This window comes from Antechinus flavipes, chromosome 4 (genome assembly GCF_016432865.1).
Source record: "Antechinus flavipes isolate AdamAnt ecotype Samford, QLD, Australia chromosome 4, AdamAnt_v2, whole genome shotgun sequence".
Lineage (NCBI taxonomy): Eukaryota > Metazoa > Chordata > Mammalia > Dasyuromorphia > Dasyuridae > Antechinus > Antechinus flavipes.
Window position 1 is genome coordinate 286,946,117 of NC_067401.1, and position 19,120 is coordinate 286,965,236.

At 36.5% G+C, this 19,120-nt stretch overlaps 2 protein-coding genes across 7 annotated transcripts in view; one reads left to right on the forward strand and one right to left on the reverse strand.

Annotated features, from left to right (window-relative positions):
* Positions 1–19,120, forward strand: part of LOC127562071 (coiled-coil domain-containing protein 162-like) — a 103,295-nt gene that overhangs the window by 80,284 nt on the left and 3,891 nt on the right. Inside the window, exons 15-23 of one of the 4 annotated variants that reach the window (XM_051997507.1) lie at positions 3,780–3,889; positions 4,316–4,465; positions 6,294–6,347; positions 6,930–7,097; positions 8,053–8,205; positions 8,457–8,591; positions 9,273–9,425; positions 11,910–12,119; positions 15,169–15,289. In XM_051997507.1, coding sequence (XP_051853467.1) covers positions 3,780–3,889; positions 4,316–4,465; positions 6,294–6,347; positions 6,930–7,097; positions 8,053–8,205; positions 8,457–8,591; positions 9,273–9,425; positions 11,910–12,119; positions 15,169–15,289 — 1,254 coding nt within the window. The remainder of the gene's footprint in view (positions 1–3,779; positions 3,890–4,315; positions 4,466–6,293; positions 6,348–6,929; positions 7,098–8,052; positions 8,206–8,456; positions 8,592–9,272; positions 9,426–11,909; positions 12,120–15,168; positions 15,290–19,120) is intronic. The other 3 variants (XM_051997509.1, XM_051997508.1, XM_051997510.1) reach the window with 3 other exon arrangements.
* Positions 1–19,120, reverse strand: part of CD164 (CD164 molecule) — a 58,716-nt gene that overhangs the window by 18,124 nt on the left and 21,472 nt on the right. The window lies entirely within an intron of this gene.

The following is a 19,120-nucleotide window of genomic DNA, read 5'->3' on the forward strand; positions in this document are numbered from 1 at the left end:
GAGCAGATCTTTTATAGCCTTGGGGGTTTCTCAGGGAAACCAAGGAAGTAAAGGCAGGAACTCAGAGGGATCAAGGAAGAGCCAGATGGAATGCACCTGGCAGACCTGTCCAAAGGTATGCTCATCAATATCTCAAAAGTTATTGGAAGATGCTTAGAGGTGGGGGATAGACAATGGAATCTTGATAAAGAGTTTCATCCTCACAATCGCTCTACGCAAACAGGATAGTCTGGGAATTAGTTATATCTGATAAAAGCAGGGAAAGAAATTAAGTCCACATCATATTTACCAATAAGATCCTTTAGAACAGTTCTGGGGATACTAATGCATAGTTGGTGGAATTGTGAAATGATTCAACCATTCTGGAGAGCAATCTGGAACTATGCCTAAAGAAGTGCCATTAGTGGGTCTGTATCCCAAGGAAATCATGAGGGAAAAAGACCCACATGTGCAAAATTGTTTGTAGCAGCCCTTTTTGTGCTGGCAAGGGATTGGAAAATGAGTAGATGCCCATCAATTGAGAAATATCTGAATAAGTTGAAGTATATATGAAGGTAATACAATATTATTATTCTATAAAAAATGATGAACAAACTGATTTTAGAAAGACCTGGGAAAATTTACACGAACTGATGCTGAGCAAAAGAGGAAGAACCAGGAATACATTGTACACAGCAATAGCAAAAATGTGAGATGATCAGTTATGAGAGACCTGGATCTTCAGTGATCCAAAGCAATCCCAATAGACTTTGGACAGAAAATGCCATAAGAATCCAGAAAAAGAATTATGGAGATTGAATGTAAATCAACATATGCTGTGTTGACTTTTTTTTGTTTTCTTTTTCTTTCCCATAGTTTTTCCCTTTTGTTCTGATTTTTCTCTCCCAACACGATTCATAAAGCAATGTATATTAAAATAAATTACATTTTTTTAAATTGAAAAGCAAAAGGAATAGGATAGTTTTGCTTTTGTCTTTTCATCCCCTGCTAACCCCCAAAACAGTCCCTGAAATAAATAGGCCCTTAATAAAAGCCTCTTTATTGAAGACCTTTCACAAGGCCTCCAGGGCAATATGTAGAGGGAAATGGTCAAATCTGGTAAATTGATATAATATGACAATGGCCTAAATGCTATCAGAAAAAAAACCCACAATTCTTTTAAAATGAGTTTTTACTTGCTTCTATATCCCAGTCCTTTCTGGACATCCTTCTGGATCCCCCCACTCCTTTCTTTGTAACAATGTGAAGTCAAACCAACTGAGTAACCATGTCTGATCTAGTGTGTTGCATTCCTCATCCATAAGCTTATACTTCTCACCCAAAAGGAGGTGCTGCTCCTTTTCTCTGGGGCCAAGATTAGACGTTATAATCGCTCAGAGTTAAAATATAATAATAAAACAAGCTTGGCCCCAAAGAGAAAATATGAGAAGGCACCCATCCCTACTTCTTTGTAAAGGTAGGAGATCTACAGATAAGTGGAATATGGCATAGATTTTTACACTTTTTCAGTATCAGTCAATCCATAAATATTATTAAGTACTTATTGTATGTCAGACACCATGTTAAATGCTAGATATGTTTTGCTGATTTTCCCCCCTCCTCTTTTTCTATTTTTGCTTTTCTTGAAAAATAATTCTTTTGTGACATAAGATGTTTTTTTGGGAGCAGGGCAGGGAAAGTGATACTGGGAGAAATGTAAACAATATAAAAATCAAAGATATCAATGAAAAATTATTTTAAAATAATTACTCAGAGTGATTTATTTTAATATTTTTTTACTCTGTTATATTCATTGTATATATTTTCATGGATTTTCTTATTTCATTCTGCATTATTTCATACACGTTTCCATGTTTCTGTGAATTTCTCATACTTGGCACGAAACCCTTACCCTTTTTAACCAGTAATAGATGAAAGAATCATCTATTTTTCCATAAATGACTTATTCCATAGTCCTATCTTACATGGAGGTGACCATAAATTCTTAAATGACTTTAAGCTTGAGGGAGTTGGCAAATTGGAAAGTCTTTAAGGGTAAAATATTTTGTGTAAGTATCAGTCTCAACAAGTTCTAAAAGTTTCATCAACTAAGGGCTGGCCAATAAATGATGCTATTTCAGCCCTAGAAATTCAAGATTCTCTATTTAGATAAAAAAAATAAATAAATTTGTGTCAGCATAGAAAAAACCTGCACTGGTAAAAATCACTGATTCCAAAATATTTGTCATGATTTTATCTCTTGATTCTCGCATAAAGTCAATTATCTGGACCTCCGACTTTGAGTCTTTAAGATGATTTCATGGGTAAGAATGGGGGTTTCTCATTTCGTCTAAACTATGGGATTCAACATAATTTTTTAAAGAAATGCAAGTCATGGATAATTCTTATTGAATTACTTTTATTTTCAATGGGGGCAGGGGTGGGGCTGGTGAGTAGGAAGAGAGGAGAAGAGAAAATCAAGAACTCAAAAGTTTTAAAAACAAATGTTAAAAAACTTTTTTATATATGGGGGGAAAATAAAATGTTAAATTAGAAAAATTTCTTCAGAGTGGAAACTTTCTTTACTCATGTACATCTTATACTAAAGAAGGGAAAGGGACCTGTATGTGCCAAAATGTTTATGGCAGCCCTGTTTGTAGTGGCTAGAAACTGGAAAATGAATGGATGCCCATCAATTGGAGAATGGCTGGGTAAATTGTGGTATATGAATGTTATGGAATATTATTGTTCTGTAAGAAATGACCATCAGGATGAATACAGAGAGGCTTGGAGACACCTACATGAACTGATGCTGAGTGAAATGAGCAGAACCAGGAGATCATTATATACCTCAACAACGATACTGTATGAGGATGTATTCTGATGGAAGTGGATTTCTTCGACAAAGAGACCTAACTCAGTTTCAATTGATCAAGGATGGACAGAAGCAGCTACACCCAAAGAAAGAACACTGGGAAATGAATATAAACTGCTCGCATTTTTGTTTTTCTTCCCAGGTTATTTGTACCTTCTGAATCCAATTCTCCCTGTGCAACAAGAAAACTGTTCAGTTCTGCAAACATATATTGTATCTAGGATATAGTGTGACATATTTAACATGTAAACGACTGGTTGCCATCTGGGGGAGAGGGTGGAAGGAAGGAGGGGAAAAATCGGAACAAAAGCAAGTGCAAGGGATAATGTTGTAAAAAATTTCTCTGGCATGGATTCTGTCAATAAAGTTATTAAAAAAAAACAAAACTCACGTACATCTTAGCATAACTTAACCACCGAAGTCTTTGGAAAAGCTTATCTAAGATATAAGAGATTAAGTTGGTTACACATTCAGTCTCAGAAATAAGAGCTGAACCTAGAACTTCCAAATCTCACCTTCCACCATCCACTATGCCAGGTGAGGACAGATAATCTCCTTTTATTTCTGAAGTAGCTGATAGATGATAGATAGATAGATGGATAGATATTGTGAAATATAACTATTTCACAATATCCATATCTTGAACCAGGAAAAATTAATTATGCACCGGAATAAAAGACCTATTTCCTAAAGTGCCCCCTCAATATTTTAATCCATTTCACCAAACATTTAAGTGCTCATAACATTCAAAATGCTATACTAGGGAAAAAAAAACCAAGTCACCTTGTCATGGTGTTGCATTCACTGCCTTTGAGAATAGAGTGTCTAGATTGTTATCTCTTAACAAAGAAATACTTCGTTTGATTTTTATTGACAATAAGATTTTGTTTTTGTTTTGGTGGGGTGTTATATTTTTCCTCTCCAGAGCTCTGGAAACACCATGTTATTAAAGAAAATGTGTCCGTTTTAAGGCCACAAATAGTTGAAATTTTTATACAGCGATTAATGGAAAGTTACCAAGATGGTGAGCTTGAGGTATGTATCACAATTCACCAGATTCTGTTTAACCTTTTAAAATACAGCGACCTCCCCTCTTCTCCATTTCTTTTCTTGAATTATATTATGTTTTGTCTTGAAATGATAGTATAGGATAATGAGACTGATCTATATCAAAACAATCTCTCCCTCCCTTTGTCTGTTTCTATCTCATTCTCCCTCCCTCCCTCTCTCTCTTTCTCCTCCCTCTCTTTCTGTCTGTCTCTCTCTCTGCATCTGTCTGTCTCTCGTCTGTCTTTCAAAGGCACTACAAATCTCACAGAAAGAGAGTGAAACGACGTGGGGTGGAGGGGGGAACCTTGGCGGGCCTAAGTCCAAAAGCTTCTAGAAGGACTGTGTTCCACAGTGATGAGGCTTTTCAGACTTAGGTTCATGGATGCTAATGATCATCTCTTTCTTTTACAGATCACTTTTAAGAAAGAGCACTTAGAGATGTGTCTCCTTTCTCTGGGTTGTGATGTGATGGCCAGAGAACGCAGCAACTTTGAGACCTACTCCATGTTTTATGAAAATTTGTTGCAGCAGGCCAATCAGATGCTCTACCAAAAGGAACAAGTATATAGATGGGAGTGGAAGGGCTATGTCTTAAAAAGAGTCTTGAAGGAGGGTTCTATTTATTAGCTTGCAAAAAAGCCAAGAAAACAGAATGGCTTTTCTGCTGTGAAATGACTGGGGCTGAATGCTACTTCCATACTGCTTTTTTAGTGGATCTGTTTTCTTTAAACCCTGGGACTTTAAGCTGTATAGTCAATACTCCGTAGCATTAGTACTAGAGTGGGTTCATAGGAAAATATACAGAGTATGAGAACAAAGTATTAGATTGTGACAAAAGCAGAAGTGAGGAGTAGAATTGCTCTCCCTGCCCCACCTCAGAAAGTACTGCACACTCCTGATAAATCCCATGTTCTGGATTTGGGGTCAGAAGTCCCTCTTGAGCTGCTTAATCCCTCTGATCACCTTCTTTGGTCCCTTCCCAGCTCCAGAGCTAAGATCCTATGGACTTTGGCATTTACTCAGCTCTCAGAGTTCGTGCTCTGAAACCTCTTTTTCTGGTCATGTCCAACTCTCTATGACTATATTTTGGGTTTTTTCTTGGCTAAGATATAGGCCATTTCCTTCTCCAGCTCATTTTACAGATGAGGAAACTGAGGCAAACAAGGATAAGTGATCTGTCCATACATACAATAAGTATCTGAAGCAGGTTTTGAATTTGAAGATTTCTTTCTAACTAAAGTATGTGCTCTATCTACTGTACTACCTAGCTGCCCTCTTATAAATGAGACTGCCATATATTGGTGAGGTTCCAGGAAAACTCACTTTATCACAAATCTGTTCCAAACAGCATTCACAACAAAATGCCTATAAAATTTCAATATCTGTTCAAGAAAAATAAATAATTAGAAAGTGAGTCTATTAAAGAAAAAAATCAAATGATTCACATAAAAGCCAAATATGAATAACTTTAAGATTGTCTTCTATATTGAATTTTCATGATCATTTCCTTCCACTTTAAAAAGGACAATTGAAAATTCTATATTGTTAATCTCTACTAGTCACCAACTAGGCAATAAGTATAGACTAAATTCTTTAGGGCCACTGCAAAATCTTGGACTCAGCAGCATGAATTGGTGACTTTTTGAACCAATCATAATGAATGAAAAAGTTACCAGCTTTGCTTATTTCAATTTAATTCAACAAGCATTTTTGAATGTTCACTATGTGTTAAGTATTATATTTAGACAAAATGGAAACAATTTCTGCCCTAACAGTAGAGTTAATATTCTACTGAGGTTCATTGTAGTTGGCAAAGCTTACAGGAAGGACCACTTTGATATAATGAAAAATGAATTATTTTTTTTCCCAATTATTGGTTGGGAGATAAAGAGACATAAGTTTTATTCCTATCTTGGATACTAACTAGCTGTGCAGTCTTGGTTATTTGATTTCCTTTCTCTGGGTCTCAGATTAGATTCAAAGGTAGAAGACATCTTTAAAGTCTTTAAGCAACTAGTAAGCAAATAGTAAGCTAGATGGCCCAGTGGATACAGTCCTGGACTCAGGATCAGAAAGACCTTACTTAGTTCAAATCCAGCTTCAGGCACTGGCTACTTTGTGCAAGTCATTCAACCTCAGTTTGCCTCAGTTTCTTCATCTGTAAGGCAGGGATGATAATAGTGCCTACCTCTCTCAGGGTTATTATAAAAATGAAATATTTGTACAATGCTTTCCAAACTTTCAAACACTATATAAGTGCTACCTTTTTCTTAAAGACAAACTCCAACATTTTACAGCTTTTTCATCTTACAGATGATTGCACTTTGAGGCTCCTTCCTACCCTTATTTTCTTGCCCTTATATTTTATTTGTTGTTGTTTGGTTTCCAGGAACTAAATGCAGTGAGAACAGCTCAAAGTCCATCTGAAGAAAGTGTTCATCAGGTTGGTTAGGTGTCACTCACTTAACTCCATTTCTCCCATTCTCTTCTCTCTGGGTTAGTCTGTAACAGGTATTTTTGAGTAGTTATGCCAGCTTGGACTCTAGATTCCCAATGATCACCAGAAAATGACATAATAGAATTCGGTAACACACACACAAAAAAAAATTGGGAGAAATGCTCACAGCAGGTTATCTTTTGCTTCTGCAAATAACATTCTTTGGAGGTCGTTGAAAACAGACTTCCTAATCACATAGGTTAATGAATATTTGACCCGAGAAGGTGAAAAACAATTTAGGGATACATATACTGAAAAAGGAAGAAAAAATTACAGATACTGTTCTTATAACAGTGGAAAAAAATCACTGACTGGTTATTTTGACCTCCTGTAGATGCAATCTTAGCTCTGTCTGGCATCTTACATAACTGGAAATTCTCCCTGTTCATTCGAGGTTCAAAAGATAGCTTTCATTAAGCCATTTAGTTTCAGGTCTCTGGTTTCTGTGGTTCACAAAACAGCTCTATGTAAACTCTTTGGTCACTGCATTTCTAAACCATCGTCCATTCTTGAAATGTCCTGTACTAGGTAACAGGGCACATACAGAATATGATCTTGGAAATCACTGCTCTCAGAGCCAAACTCACCGATCTAGAAGACGAGAATATCAACCTTAAGGAAAAGATAAGAAAAGAAGTCCAAGAAGAATATGAAGCATTAGTTCAAGCCTTATTTGCGACCTGTTTACACATCAAAGTAGGTATATTCCAGGTCCTACCTGGCAATTTTTGAGTGGTTTCCTTGTGTCACTGGAATCCCAGATGTACTGTACTGCCCAGACAAGTTATCTACAGTTCTAAATTAATAGGATTTTAGGCCTAATCACACACTATGCTCTAAAATTCTTTGCCAGAGAGAGAAAAATCAACAATAGTCTTTCCTCTAATGAACCTTTTTGTTTTTAAAACATAGATGTCCCTTTCTTTAGATCAGTCAGTCAATAAGTATTTATTAAGCAACTACTTTGGGGCCAGGCATTGGGATATACAGGCACCAAAAAAAAAAATTAAGTTTTTGGTTGTTTTTTTAAAATGTTGTTTGCACTACCAATGTTTTATGAAGTGGTGGTTTTCTCTGCTATCTGATTGATAAGGGGGCCGCCGTAAATATTCAGCATGTTGGCCTCTTAGTTTAGCATGGCACAATTGGTCCAAAGAAGTGCTTTTGAATGGGTCAGACTCAGCATGTGAACACAGCTAAATTGCCAGTCTTGCAATTACCAGGCAGCTTTCAGTAGTCATAAGCAGCCTTCTCATCTGATTCCTCTGAACCAGGAAGGCACATTTTGCCAAAAGGAAATTGCAATGGTTCAGTGGAAAGAACCCTGGATCCAGCGTTAGATTATTAGGGGACTTGAATCTTGGCTCTGTCACTTATTCTCTGAGTAACTTTAGACATATCTGATTCTGCAAAATGAAGGAGTTTGATTAGAAGGTCTTTAAAGACTTTCCTTGCCAGCTCTCAGTCTAAATCTGATAAATTTCAAAGCTCCAAGCTCTCTAGCTCATGTACAACAATATAAAATGCCTTATGAATTATGCCTTTTGGCTGAAATCATTAGAGTTCATTCTAGGGAAGGCCAAATACCCATCCCACCCCACCCTCCCAATCCCTAACTGCAATACATTATTAACCACTCTTTGCTCGGCAGGAGAAATTGGACGAGCATCAACTTAAAATGTCTCGGAAAGTGTGTGATCTCATCAGTGAAGTGAGAAAAGAAGGGGTTGACAGTATGATTGATTTGAAGAAAAAATTTGGCTTAGGCAAAGTTGCTAATGGAGTGAAAGAAAACTTGGCCAAAGTAAGTGATTTAATTTAGTGCAAGAATCCGAATAGTTCATTCCTAGTGCTTGTCTCTGCAGTTCGCTCAATTTGTCCCACTTGGGTTCCTTTTCCCTGTATTTTCTCCAACAGCATGGCACTTAGGACTTATTTAGCCCTCTGTCTTGAATGTATGACTGACAGAACTCTTGGGGAAGGTCTGTGTCTGCTACCAAAATTTAAAGTCTCGACTTTCCCTGAAAGTAAATAGGGATCATGTCCTTTCATTAGCAGGAGCAGCTTCAGACCCTCCAGGAGGAGAACAGGAGCCTCCAGGAGCTGGTGTGCAAGATGAAGACTGTAAGTCACTGGAAACTAACTGTCCAGCAGCAGCAGCTCCGGAGACAGCTAAGAAATGCAGAGAAGGTGAGCAAGCCTGAGCAAAAAAGCTTAAAAGAAAAATTATAGCTCAGGAGGCACTGACCGCTTTTTTAGTTCACAACTACCATAGGTACTATGCTACCCACAAAATAAATGTAGGCAAGGCATTTTTCTATAGAAATCAGCCTGGGTCAGACTGAAGGAAGTCTGATGAGTGACTCAAACCATGGAGGATGGAAGATGTAAAACTACTAAATGCCATTGTCTTGGTAGAAATGAGAAAGGAGCAAAAGGAAACAAATAATAGGGAGAGAAGATTAGAAAGTATCTATCAGAATGTGAAGATGATGAATGGAAAATATAAGAAAAAAAATTCATGGAGAAATTTTTGCAGGGATTTTGCAGATTATTTGTCCAAAAAATTGTTAATACATGATGTCTTCTGAAGTGACTGTCTCTGTGTTCTTTTATGAAGAAAGTAAAATTACCAAAAAACATTTTAATTTAAAACAAAAATTGATAGTGACTTGGAGAAATTTTTGACACATTTCTCATTGATCCTCATCTACCTCATTATTCATACACTCTGGAAACAGGTTCTGAGAGTAAATATTAAGAACTAGAAACATGAGTCAGTTCTACTATCCAGAAAGAGACAAAGATTAAGTAACTTGTGGGGAAAAAACTGAAATGAAATTTCTTTACCATCTGTTTGGTGATTCATAGGAAGCTACGCAAAGTAAAAAAAAATATTTGCGAGTCAAGATAATGGCTGAACACGAGAGTATTTTATTGCAACAACAATTACTGGCTTTAAGGAAGGCTCTTGCCAAATCTCAAACAGGGAGTTTGAAGATGGAGAAACAGCTTGAAAAGCAGGTACTTGGGACTTTGCCACATCTCCTTCCCTGTGCCTCTGCCTGGGATTGAATTAAATGATTTCTAATGTATCTTCTAATTCTGACATTTTAGAATACTTATGACTTATCCAGAAAGCATCAAACCAAATCAATCGGAACTACACAGCATATTATAGATTCTATAATGAAAGATCAATGACAGTATTTAGCAATAGGACTATAGTTTGAAGGAGGATGAATACCAGGGTCCTCCCATTCCTCCATCTCTCTCCTTTTCTACTTCTGACTCAGAAAGGAATTATGGATGCACAGCGCTTGTCCCTTATTCCAACTACTTGGTCAAATGTACAGAGATCTCTCTTCTCCTTCATTCCCCACCAAAAAAACAAAACAAAACAAAACCAGGGAAAGAATAAGCAAGACATAAGGCAAATGTAGGAAAAGCAGCTGAAGTTTAGTCATTCCATCTGAAAAGTGTGTATCGGGATCTCCCTTTCCCGCCATCCTCCACCAAAAAAAACCCCCAAAACCCAAAGCCAAAAATCAACAGCGACAACAAAAATAAAATAGGGAAAGAAAAATAAGCAAGACATAAAACAAACATAGAAAAAGCAGCTGAGCTATAGGCATTCCATCTGAGAATTGATTCTATCCATCCTGGGCATGAAGGAGCAAGTCGGACAAAATAAGGAGTGGACAATTTTCTAGCCTCTTGAGTTATTTTCTTGCAAAGCTGTTTCGGCCTTTTGTTTCAAGTGACAGGAGAAGAGGGGAAAGAATGAGACTCTTAGGAGTCAGGAGAACCCGACCCAAATTCCTGCTCTGACACTTACTAGCTGGGGGACTATGGGCAAGTCACTTGATCTTTGATCACTTTCTTCCTCTGTCAAATGATGAGACTATAACTTTTTATAAACTTACCTCTCAATGGCATTGAGAGGAAAACACTTTGTAAACTTTAAAGAGCTCTATATGAAAAGAAAAAGTAAGTGTTATTAACTCCTGGTACACTAGGGCTTACCAGTATTTAAAATGCCACTTGAAAAATACAGCCAAAGAGAAGTGGCCCTTTTGGTATCCAACATTTTGGCTATCTCTTTAACTATGGAAATTGAGCTGACTATATAGTACTTAGCATTGCCAGCCACAAAATTTTGCAGAGGTAGATTTTCCCCCTTTTTTCTTAGTGTACCAACAAGAACCTGATTTAGACAGTCACAGAGACTGAGTAGCAGAACTGAGCTTAGCACTCCCAGTGCTTTCTGCTATCGTGCATCATCCTGACTTCTATAACATGCTGCACTCTTTATATTATCTGTGATTAAGTTTCCTATCCATTTTATGGTTGGCCAAACCAATTTTCTTTCTGTTCTTCACACAAGACATTCTACTTCCCATTTCCTTATTTTTGCACATACCCCACATCTGTATATTTTTTCTCAAAACCCTACAACACATGCCCTGGACACCTGGTCTACTCTGATTCTTAGAATCCCAAGTTTCCTCCAAAAATTAGCTTAAAGATTATGTGAGATCATTCCTTACATATCCAGCTGCTCCTTCCTGAAATTATTTTATACTTTATATATGTGTATGTATAAATATATATATATATATATATATTTGTTTTGCATTTATATGTATAGATGTGGTCTCCTATAAAATGAATATAAGCTTCTTGAGGGAAAGCACTGTTTCATTTGTCCTTTTGTCCCCATACCTATCACAATGCCTGATAAATGTTTAATAAATGCTTGTTAATTACTAAAAATGGAAGCATATGATATTCATTATAACACTTATTACATTTAGTATCAGGATCTGGAATTTTAAAGGTATGTTAGATTCTATTAATTATTACTTATTTGCTATTCTAATGTAGGTAGGTAGCTAGATGAGACAATGGATGGTGTGCTGGGCCTGAAATCAGGAATATTCATCTCTCTGAGTTTAAATCTGGCTTCAGACACTTACTAGCTGTGTGACTCTGGGCAAGTCACTTAACTCTGTTTGCCTCAGTTGCCCTTATCTGTAAAATGAGCTGGAGAAGGAAATGACAAATCACTTCATTATCTTTACTAAGGAAACTTCAAATGGGGTCATGCAGAGTCAGACAGCACTGAAACTATGACTGAACACTTGTTTGATTGCCCTGACGTAATTTTCACTTTATTTTACTTTTTTGTTAAATGCTTATTCACAGTCTATGTCATTGAGTGACAAAATTAATAATTGTGTTGCCTTCCTGATAATAACAGAATGAAATTACTTATGTACATCGCAGAAATGTACAATTTGTGAACTGGAGATCTATGATTCTGTGAACTGGAGAGAGAAAATTCCTTCAATGTTCCCCTTGAATTTTGAGTCCAATGGTGTACTCCTTATTCAGCTGCCAACTAGTAAATGCAGGTGTGCACCAGCTCTAAGTTCTCTGCCGGACTGGCAAAGATTACTATTTTTGCAGCCATTTTCAATCATGCTTTGCATTTCTCCAATTTAGAAACAGTTGTTTAAAGAACTGGAATACAAAATGACCCAGGAAACTCTAAATAGGCAGCAGTTGGATATAATGAAAACATCCAGCATGGAGAAACTCTTGGAGGACATAGAGAAGAAAGAACGAAGGCTCTGTCTTCTTACAGAGGAAGTAGAAAGGTCTTCTAAGATGGGCCAATTCCAGCAAAAGAAAATTAAGAAAGAAATCCAACAGGTAACCTCAGATCAGAGGAGAGGACCAACAAAAAGGGCCTTAAGTATCAACAAGAAGTTTTTCTTTGCTCTTTGACCTTTGCTCATAACCCTCTTTTAGCTCCTTGACACACATTTAATGATTAAAAACAGGAGCTTTTTAAATCTATCTAGTTCAACCCAAGAAATTGAGGTCAAAGAGCATCAGAGCCAATATATGAACTCAGATACTGTGCCTCCTGAATCAGAATAAATAGTTTGGGAGATCCCATAAAAGTAGGAATAATAGAAGCAAAAATGAAAGTCAATAGAGATGGGAAGAGTTGTGATATTCTTATACAAAGCACTTATATATAGCACCATAAAAATCTCACAGATCTTACAACTTGGAGTCCAGAAGGTTCATCCATCATAAGAAATGAAGGGGTTGGACTAGACAATTAAACAGGCATGGGGAGTTTAAGTGATTTGTCCAAGGTAACAGTTAATTTTTGGCAAAATTAGGATATGACAGAAGACCATGGTTATCAGTTTATAAAAAACTTATAGGGAGACCAAAAAGTTTAAACTAAAAAGAAAATAAAAAGTGAGAGATCATAAAAGGAACAGAACAGTAAAATGAAATTAGTAGTTGTGATTATAGAACATGGAAGATAATCAAAATAAAAATAGTGTTAAAAGAAAAAAATATATTTCTATATCAAGGTATAAAATTAAAGATAGTGAATTTTATGAATAAAACTAAGGAACAGTTATAGGGAGAAAATGGTTTTAAAAAAAAGTATTCCCAAACAGTAGGCAATATATCACAATAAAAATCTTATTAGGAAGAAAAATAGAATTATTTGTTTGCTTTATTAAAACTAAGATGATTGTAAGAGAAAACGTTAATAAGATTAATAATTAAATTGGCAAAGTCTTTGTTTTGAGTTAAACTACAGAATCCTAGAAAGGAGGGAAAACTAGTAATGGCAGTTTCAAAGCTTTCTTTAGTTTATATTGACAAAGATTATTTAGATAGTGAAATAAACTTTTCTCAATAGCTACAATCCAAGCAAGAGTTTTTAATAAGTATCCCCACCTGTTAGGAAAGAGTTGAAAGGTGGGGATACTTATTAAAAACTCTTGCTTGGACTGTAGCTACTGAGAAAAGTTTATTTTACTAACATAGGAATAAGTTACAATACATACAAATATTAATTCACTTAATGAATAACTATTTATTAAATGTATAGGAAAGCATGGCAAAGTAAACAAAAATTCAAAATCACTACTGCATACCAGCAAACTCTGGGTGATTCCCCTAATCTCTCAGTGACTTAATGTTTGCTCAACTGAATTATTCCTGGGGTTAGCTGTGAACCTTGCCCAAGAGATGGTTTCTGATGATGGAATAACATTTAGCCTATCTATAAATACACAGTTCACTTTATTGCATGTATCTAAATGAGATTATGCTGGGAGAATTAGGAGCATCTTTATTGTTGTATAGACAGATAGATTCTTAGTACCATCCTGAGGAGGGTAGGAACAAAGATAAGGCAAGTTATTCTGCCTGTATGAAAGAGTCTGAGCAAGAATCCAGTTGGGGAAAAAGGCAACATGAGTCTGTGGTTCATTCATGGATTGCATGAAAGGAAACAGCTTCTGCAAAAATTGAATTGACCCCTAGACTTTGCTACAATCCCCTAATCTAGGAATATTCTTCTCAGATAATTTTAGCAACAGGATTCACTAGGTCATGTGAGTAAAAAAAGTTACATTGAATATTAGGGCCTATGTCCAGAAGATGTCTTCTCATTGGGTACAACTATGTTTAGTTAAGGCTATCCCGCCTGTCATTGGCCATAAATGAAAGGTGGAATTGAACCAGAAATTGAAAGCATCAATAAACCATTTCAAATAATGCCTCATAAAAATGAGAATAGCCACAGAAATTATCAATACCAGCAAGGTATCAAGAGGGGATTTGAAGGTGGGTTAAGAAGAGCTAGCTTGTTTAATCAGTCCAGTAGGTTGTAAGGTGATGATCCCTGTACATTAAGCTCTTCTATGTCAGTAGGACTCTTGCTCGACAGCAGCTTCAAGCAAAGGAAAGAGACTTTGGGGTTATAAAAGCAATAATTTATACCAGATAAAAGATGGATGAAGTTAAAAGGACAAGGAAGCATGGCAGTAAACTAATCAATTAGGAGCTGCCACAGAATGCAGAGTCCTTGACCATAATTTCCTTTGACTTCAATGAAAATTTGCAGAACGTTACCCTGTTGAACAAAAGAACCTCCTTATTTTTCTAAATAAGCTTCTTCAAGAGAAGTCAAGTTTGTCATAAGGAATGTAAAATTTTACATTTTTATGCTTAGAACTCAGAATCTGGTATGGAAAACGTAAACCATTCTTTGCAAGGACAAAAATGACTTATGTTCATTAATTTTTCACTTGTTTCTCACCTTTATTACTACTATCCATTGACATTAAAATGTAGCTAAGGAGGAAAGGAAATAACATGAGAACATTGTATCAGGATATTTGACATAAATGACGCAGCTAGCCACAACCACTGTTGGATATGCATCCTTCAAGGGACCTAGTTCTCCATTTATCTGTGTCACGAGTGTTTCAATCTTAGTTTGTGATTGAGCAGGTTGGAGCCTGTCTACCATGGTGGCAAGGCATGTCACTGAGATTGCTAAACATTTTCTGATGACATTAGCTCAGGAATTTTGATGCTGCTAAAAAAACCATCTTCTCTGCAGTCAAATAGGCCAGCAGCAACCACAACAGTCATCTGTAGATCCTAGTTGTTTTATCCACTCCATTAGATCCACTCCAACTGAGCCATACCCATCCCAACCAGGGCATGACAAGGACATTCCATTGCTCCTCTCTGCTTCTAAAAGGTTCTTGGTGTCCTAGTCCACTTACCCACTGAAAGACCTTTCTATTGGATCCCAGACCAAACAGAATTTTCATGAACACATGCTTACTAGCTAAATGAAAATTGTGTGTATTCCTGTGAAATCTTACTTCCCATAAAACATATATTTATGTGTTCTATCTCATCTTATTAGATAAGAAGCCAGCTTGCCCAAGAACGAGTTTTAAAGTTGGATGCATTCCAGCGAGTGGATGAACTGCAGAGCCAGCTTTATAACATAGAAAGTGCATCAACTCAAATAAACCCACTGGGAGGTAAGAAATTATAATCTATGTGTGTTGTGTGTGTATGTGTGTGTGTATTCCTACCAAAAAAAACCCCTGACTTTGGATTTTAAAGTAAGGGGAGTTAATGAGCAGGAAAATCTAACAGAAGGCTTTCCTATTATACAATTACAGTTTTGTTTTGTTTTGGTTTGGTTGAGGTTCCCTCGCCTCGGTTTAAATAAAAATTTTGTTTTATTTTTATCATAAAATTGTATATTTGATTATATAAAATAGCATTTCAAGATTTGGTTCTATAAAATCAAATTTGTATCCTTGGAAAGTCAGAATTGAAATGAATTGTCTAGGGATTAAGCCAATCAGATTAATAACAGGTTGCTTTCACAACGATACTGTTTGAGGATGTATTCTGATGGAAGTGGATCTCTTCGATAAAGAGAGCTTTAATTGATCAAAGATGGACAGAAGCAGCTACACCCAGGGAAAGAACACTGGGAAATGAATATAAACTGCTTGCATTTTTTTCTTTCTTCCCGGGTTATTTATACCTTCTGAATTCAATTCTCCCTGTGCAACAAGAAAACTGTTCGGTTCTGCACACATATATTGTATATAGGATATACTGTAACCCATTCAACATGTAAAGGACTGCTTGCCATCTGGGGGAAGGGGTGGAGGGAGGGAGGGGAAAAATCGGAACAGAAGTGAATGCAAGGGATAATGCTGTAAAAAATTACCCTGGCATGCGTTCTATCAATAAAAAGTTATTAAAAAATAAAATAAAATAACAGGTTGCTTTCTAAATCCAAATCCAAATCCTTCAAGACTCCTGAATTTGAGACCCCAGACTTATAGATCTAGAATTATAAGGTATAAGGTATCTCAAAAATATCTTTAAAAAATCCTCTTTATTTTACAGATGAAGAAAATGAGGTTCAGGGAGGTGATATGCCAGACATGTCAAAACAGTAATCAAAATGGCAGTTATAACACTTAGGGGCTATCAAAAAAGTAGGCAAATGATGTATATTATTAGTAATACTAGGGAATGTACATTGGATAGAACATTGTCTCAGGACTCATTCTCCCTTACCTCACATATCCAGTTCTTAGTGGCCAAACTTCAACCTCCGTCTCATATTTGGTCCCTATTTCTCTAGCATGTAGCCACCACTTTAGTTCAGACCCACATCTCTCATCTGTACTGTATTACAATACTCTCCTCTTCAGTGTCCTTGCCTCAGAAAACTCTCCCCCCCTTCTATAGTTCAATTTCCAAAATAATTTTCCTTATGTATAGGTCTGACCACATTCTCCTTCCTCTCCCTCCCCCTCCAAACACACACCAGTGGCTTCCTACTGCTTCAAGGATTAATTATAAACTCTTGTTATTTAAGGCTCTTTATAACCTGTTATTTAAAGATCTTTATAACCTGGCCTCCACACACCTTTGCGGCCTCATTATTCAATAGGTGCCAAAAATCCTAGTATATGTTTAAGCTATTAAATCTTAAACATATTTAATGCTATTTAAAAGTCATTAAAGCTTTTTGGGACATCCTCTACATCTGTGGTATCATCTATCAAAACTTAGAAACAGGAACCAAAAAGCCATACCCAAAGATCCCTATGAGCTGCCTATTGACTTAGAAAACCACAAATTAACATTATCTATGTTTTACTATATATTTTATTTTGTTAAATTCTTCCCATATATTTGACACCTCTGCTGCACATTACTCTCCAGCTCTCTACTACTAGCTTTTTAAAACTTCCATTCATGGCCCGTTTTCACCTGAGAAATTTTTACGAAATCCCAAGTATATAGATATATAAAACATATACAAATCTAATACTGATAATAAATCATAAATTTATTTTAAAAGAATTCTTTGGTATACATAATATTTTACTATTTATTAAAGGTAAAAGCAAATTTGTATACTAATGATGTGGATGTGCTTGTTTGTTTTTACAAAAAGAATTAAATCTTGGCAGAGTATATGATACTTTTTATTGTTGCCAAATTTTTCACAATCCATTCAGTTACACAATCCCCATATGGAGTCACAACCCAATTAAGGAAGCTTTGATCTAGACCAGGGGTCCTCAAACTTTTTAAATAGGGGGCCAGTTCACTGTCCCTCAAACTGTTGGAGGGCCGCACTATAGTAAAAACAAAAACTATGAAGAAATTCCTATGCACGCTGCATATATCTTATTTTGAAGTGAAGAAACAAAACGGGAACAAATACAATAAAATTAAGTAAAGTTAAATCAGCAAACTTACCAGTATTTCAATGGGAACTATGGGCCTGCTTTTGGCTAATGAGATGGTCAATGTCTAGTTCCATATTTGTCACTGCTAGTCATAACAAGTGATGCAAGTGTGCATCCGTTAGACTTGATCTGGTTGGAGATTTCAAATGTTTCATTCTAGAAAAAGTCTATTCACAGACACAAGTGCTGCCAAAGACGGTTGCCATTTTGAGTGCATGGTTCCTGAGATGAGGATATGTCTCAGAGGGGAGAGATGCATAGAAATTATGAAGGCTGCTTGACTTGAATGTGTCTTTCAGAGAGTCACAATTCTGCAATTCAGACAGTTCCATTGATAAATTGTATCTACATTTTCAATGTCAATAGAAAATGGGTTACGGAAAAGCTGTATGTCCTGTTCGTGGAGATGAAGCTTTTTAAATCTAAATTGGAACTTTTTGCAATTTTTCCAGTGGATCCACACATGTTTTGTTTGGGAATGTAATCAGCGGTTTTTCCGCTAACAGATTTTGAGTTGTGGGGAGATGCAGAAGTTTTCCTCCTTCACTTGTTTGATGAGGAGGCCTAATTTTACTTCAAATGCTTTGACATGTGATTGCATATCACAGATGAGCTTCCTCTTTCCTTGAAGTTGCATATTGAAATTGTTGAGCTTTCTGTTGCATCTGTCAGAAAGACAAGGTGCCATTTTCATTCTGCATCATTGAGCTCTGGTACTTCTTTGTTTTTTGAAAGCAGAAAAGTTGTAATCTGTGGAAGTAAGTCATAGAAACGGTTCAAAACTTTCCCTCGACTCAGCCAATGGACTTCTGTGTGATACAGAACATCTTCATACTCAACATTTAGCTCAGAAATTCCTGAAATTGTCTGTGATTTAGTGCATTAGCTCTAATGAAGTTAACACAAGATAACACAATTTTTATAACAGAGCCCCACTTCAGTGATTTACTACACAGCGCTTGTTGGTGGATAAGGTAGTGTATGGCTATTGGATGAGAATGGTTATGTTTGTCCATCTCTTGGTTAATGTGAGCAATTACTCCTTTCTTAGACCCCCACCATGCTAGGAGCACCATCAGTTGTCACGCTGGCTAGTTTAGCCCAATCCAGGTCCAAACCATTCATAGTTTGGCAAACCTTTTCATAGATATCCTCTCCTGTAGTTGTTCCTTTGATGCTTTGCAGTGCAGCAAGCTCTTCTATGACTTCAAAACAATCATTCGTCCCATGAATAAAAATGAGAAGTGTGCGGAATCACGAAGATCATTGCGTTCGTCGTGGGCCAAGGAAAAATATGAAAATTTTTTTATGGAGTTTTGCAAATGCTGATGCAGATTGTCTCCCATTTCTTCAATACTCCGTGTAACTGTGGGTCCTGACTCACTGTACTAAATAAATTGGTCTTCTTTGGACACATCTCCTTGGCAACAGAAAGAAGGCATTCTTTAACAAATTCTCCCTCCACAAATGGTCTGCCAGTGCGTGCTATTAGCTTGGCAACTTGAAAACTTGCTCGCAGTGATGAAATATTTAGCTGCTTCTGCTTCACAAAAGGATTTTGCTGAGTTGTCAATGTATTTT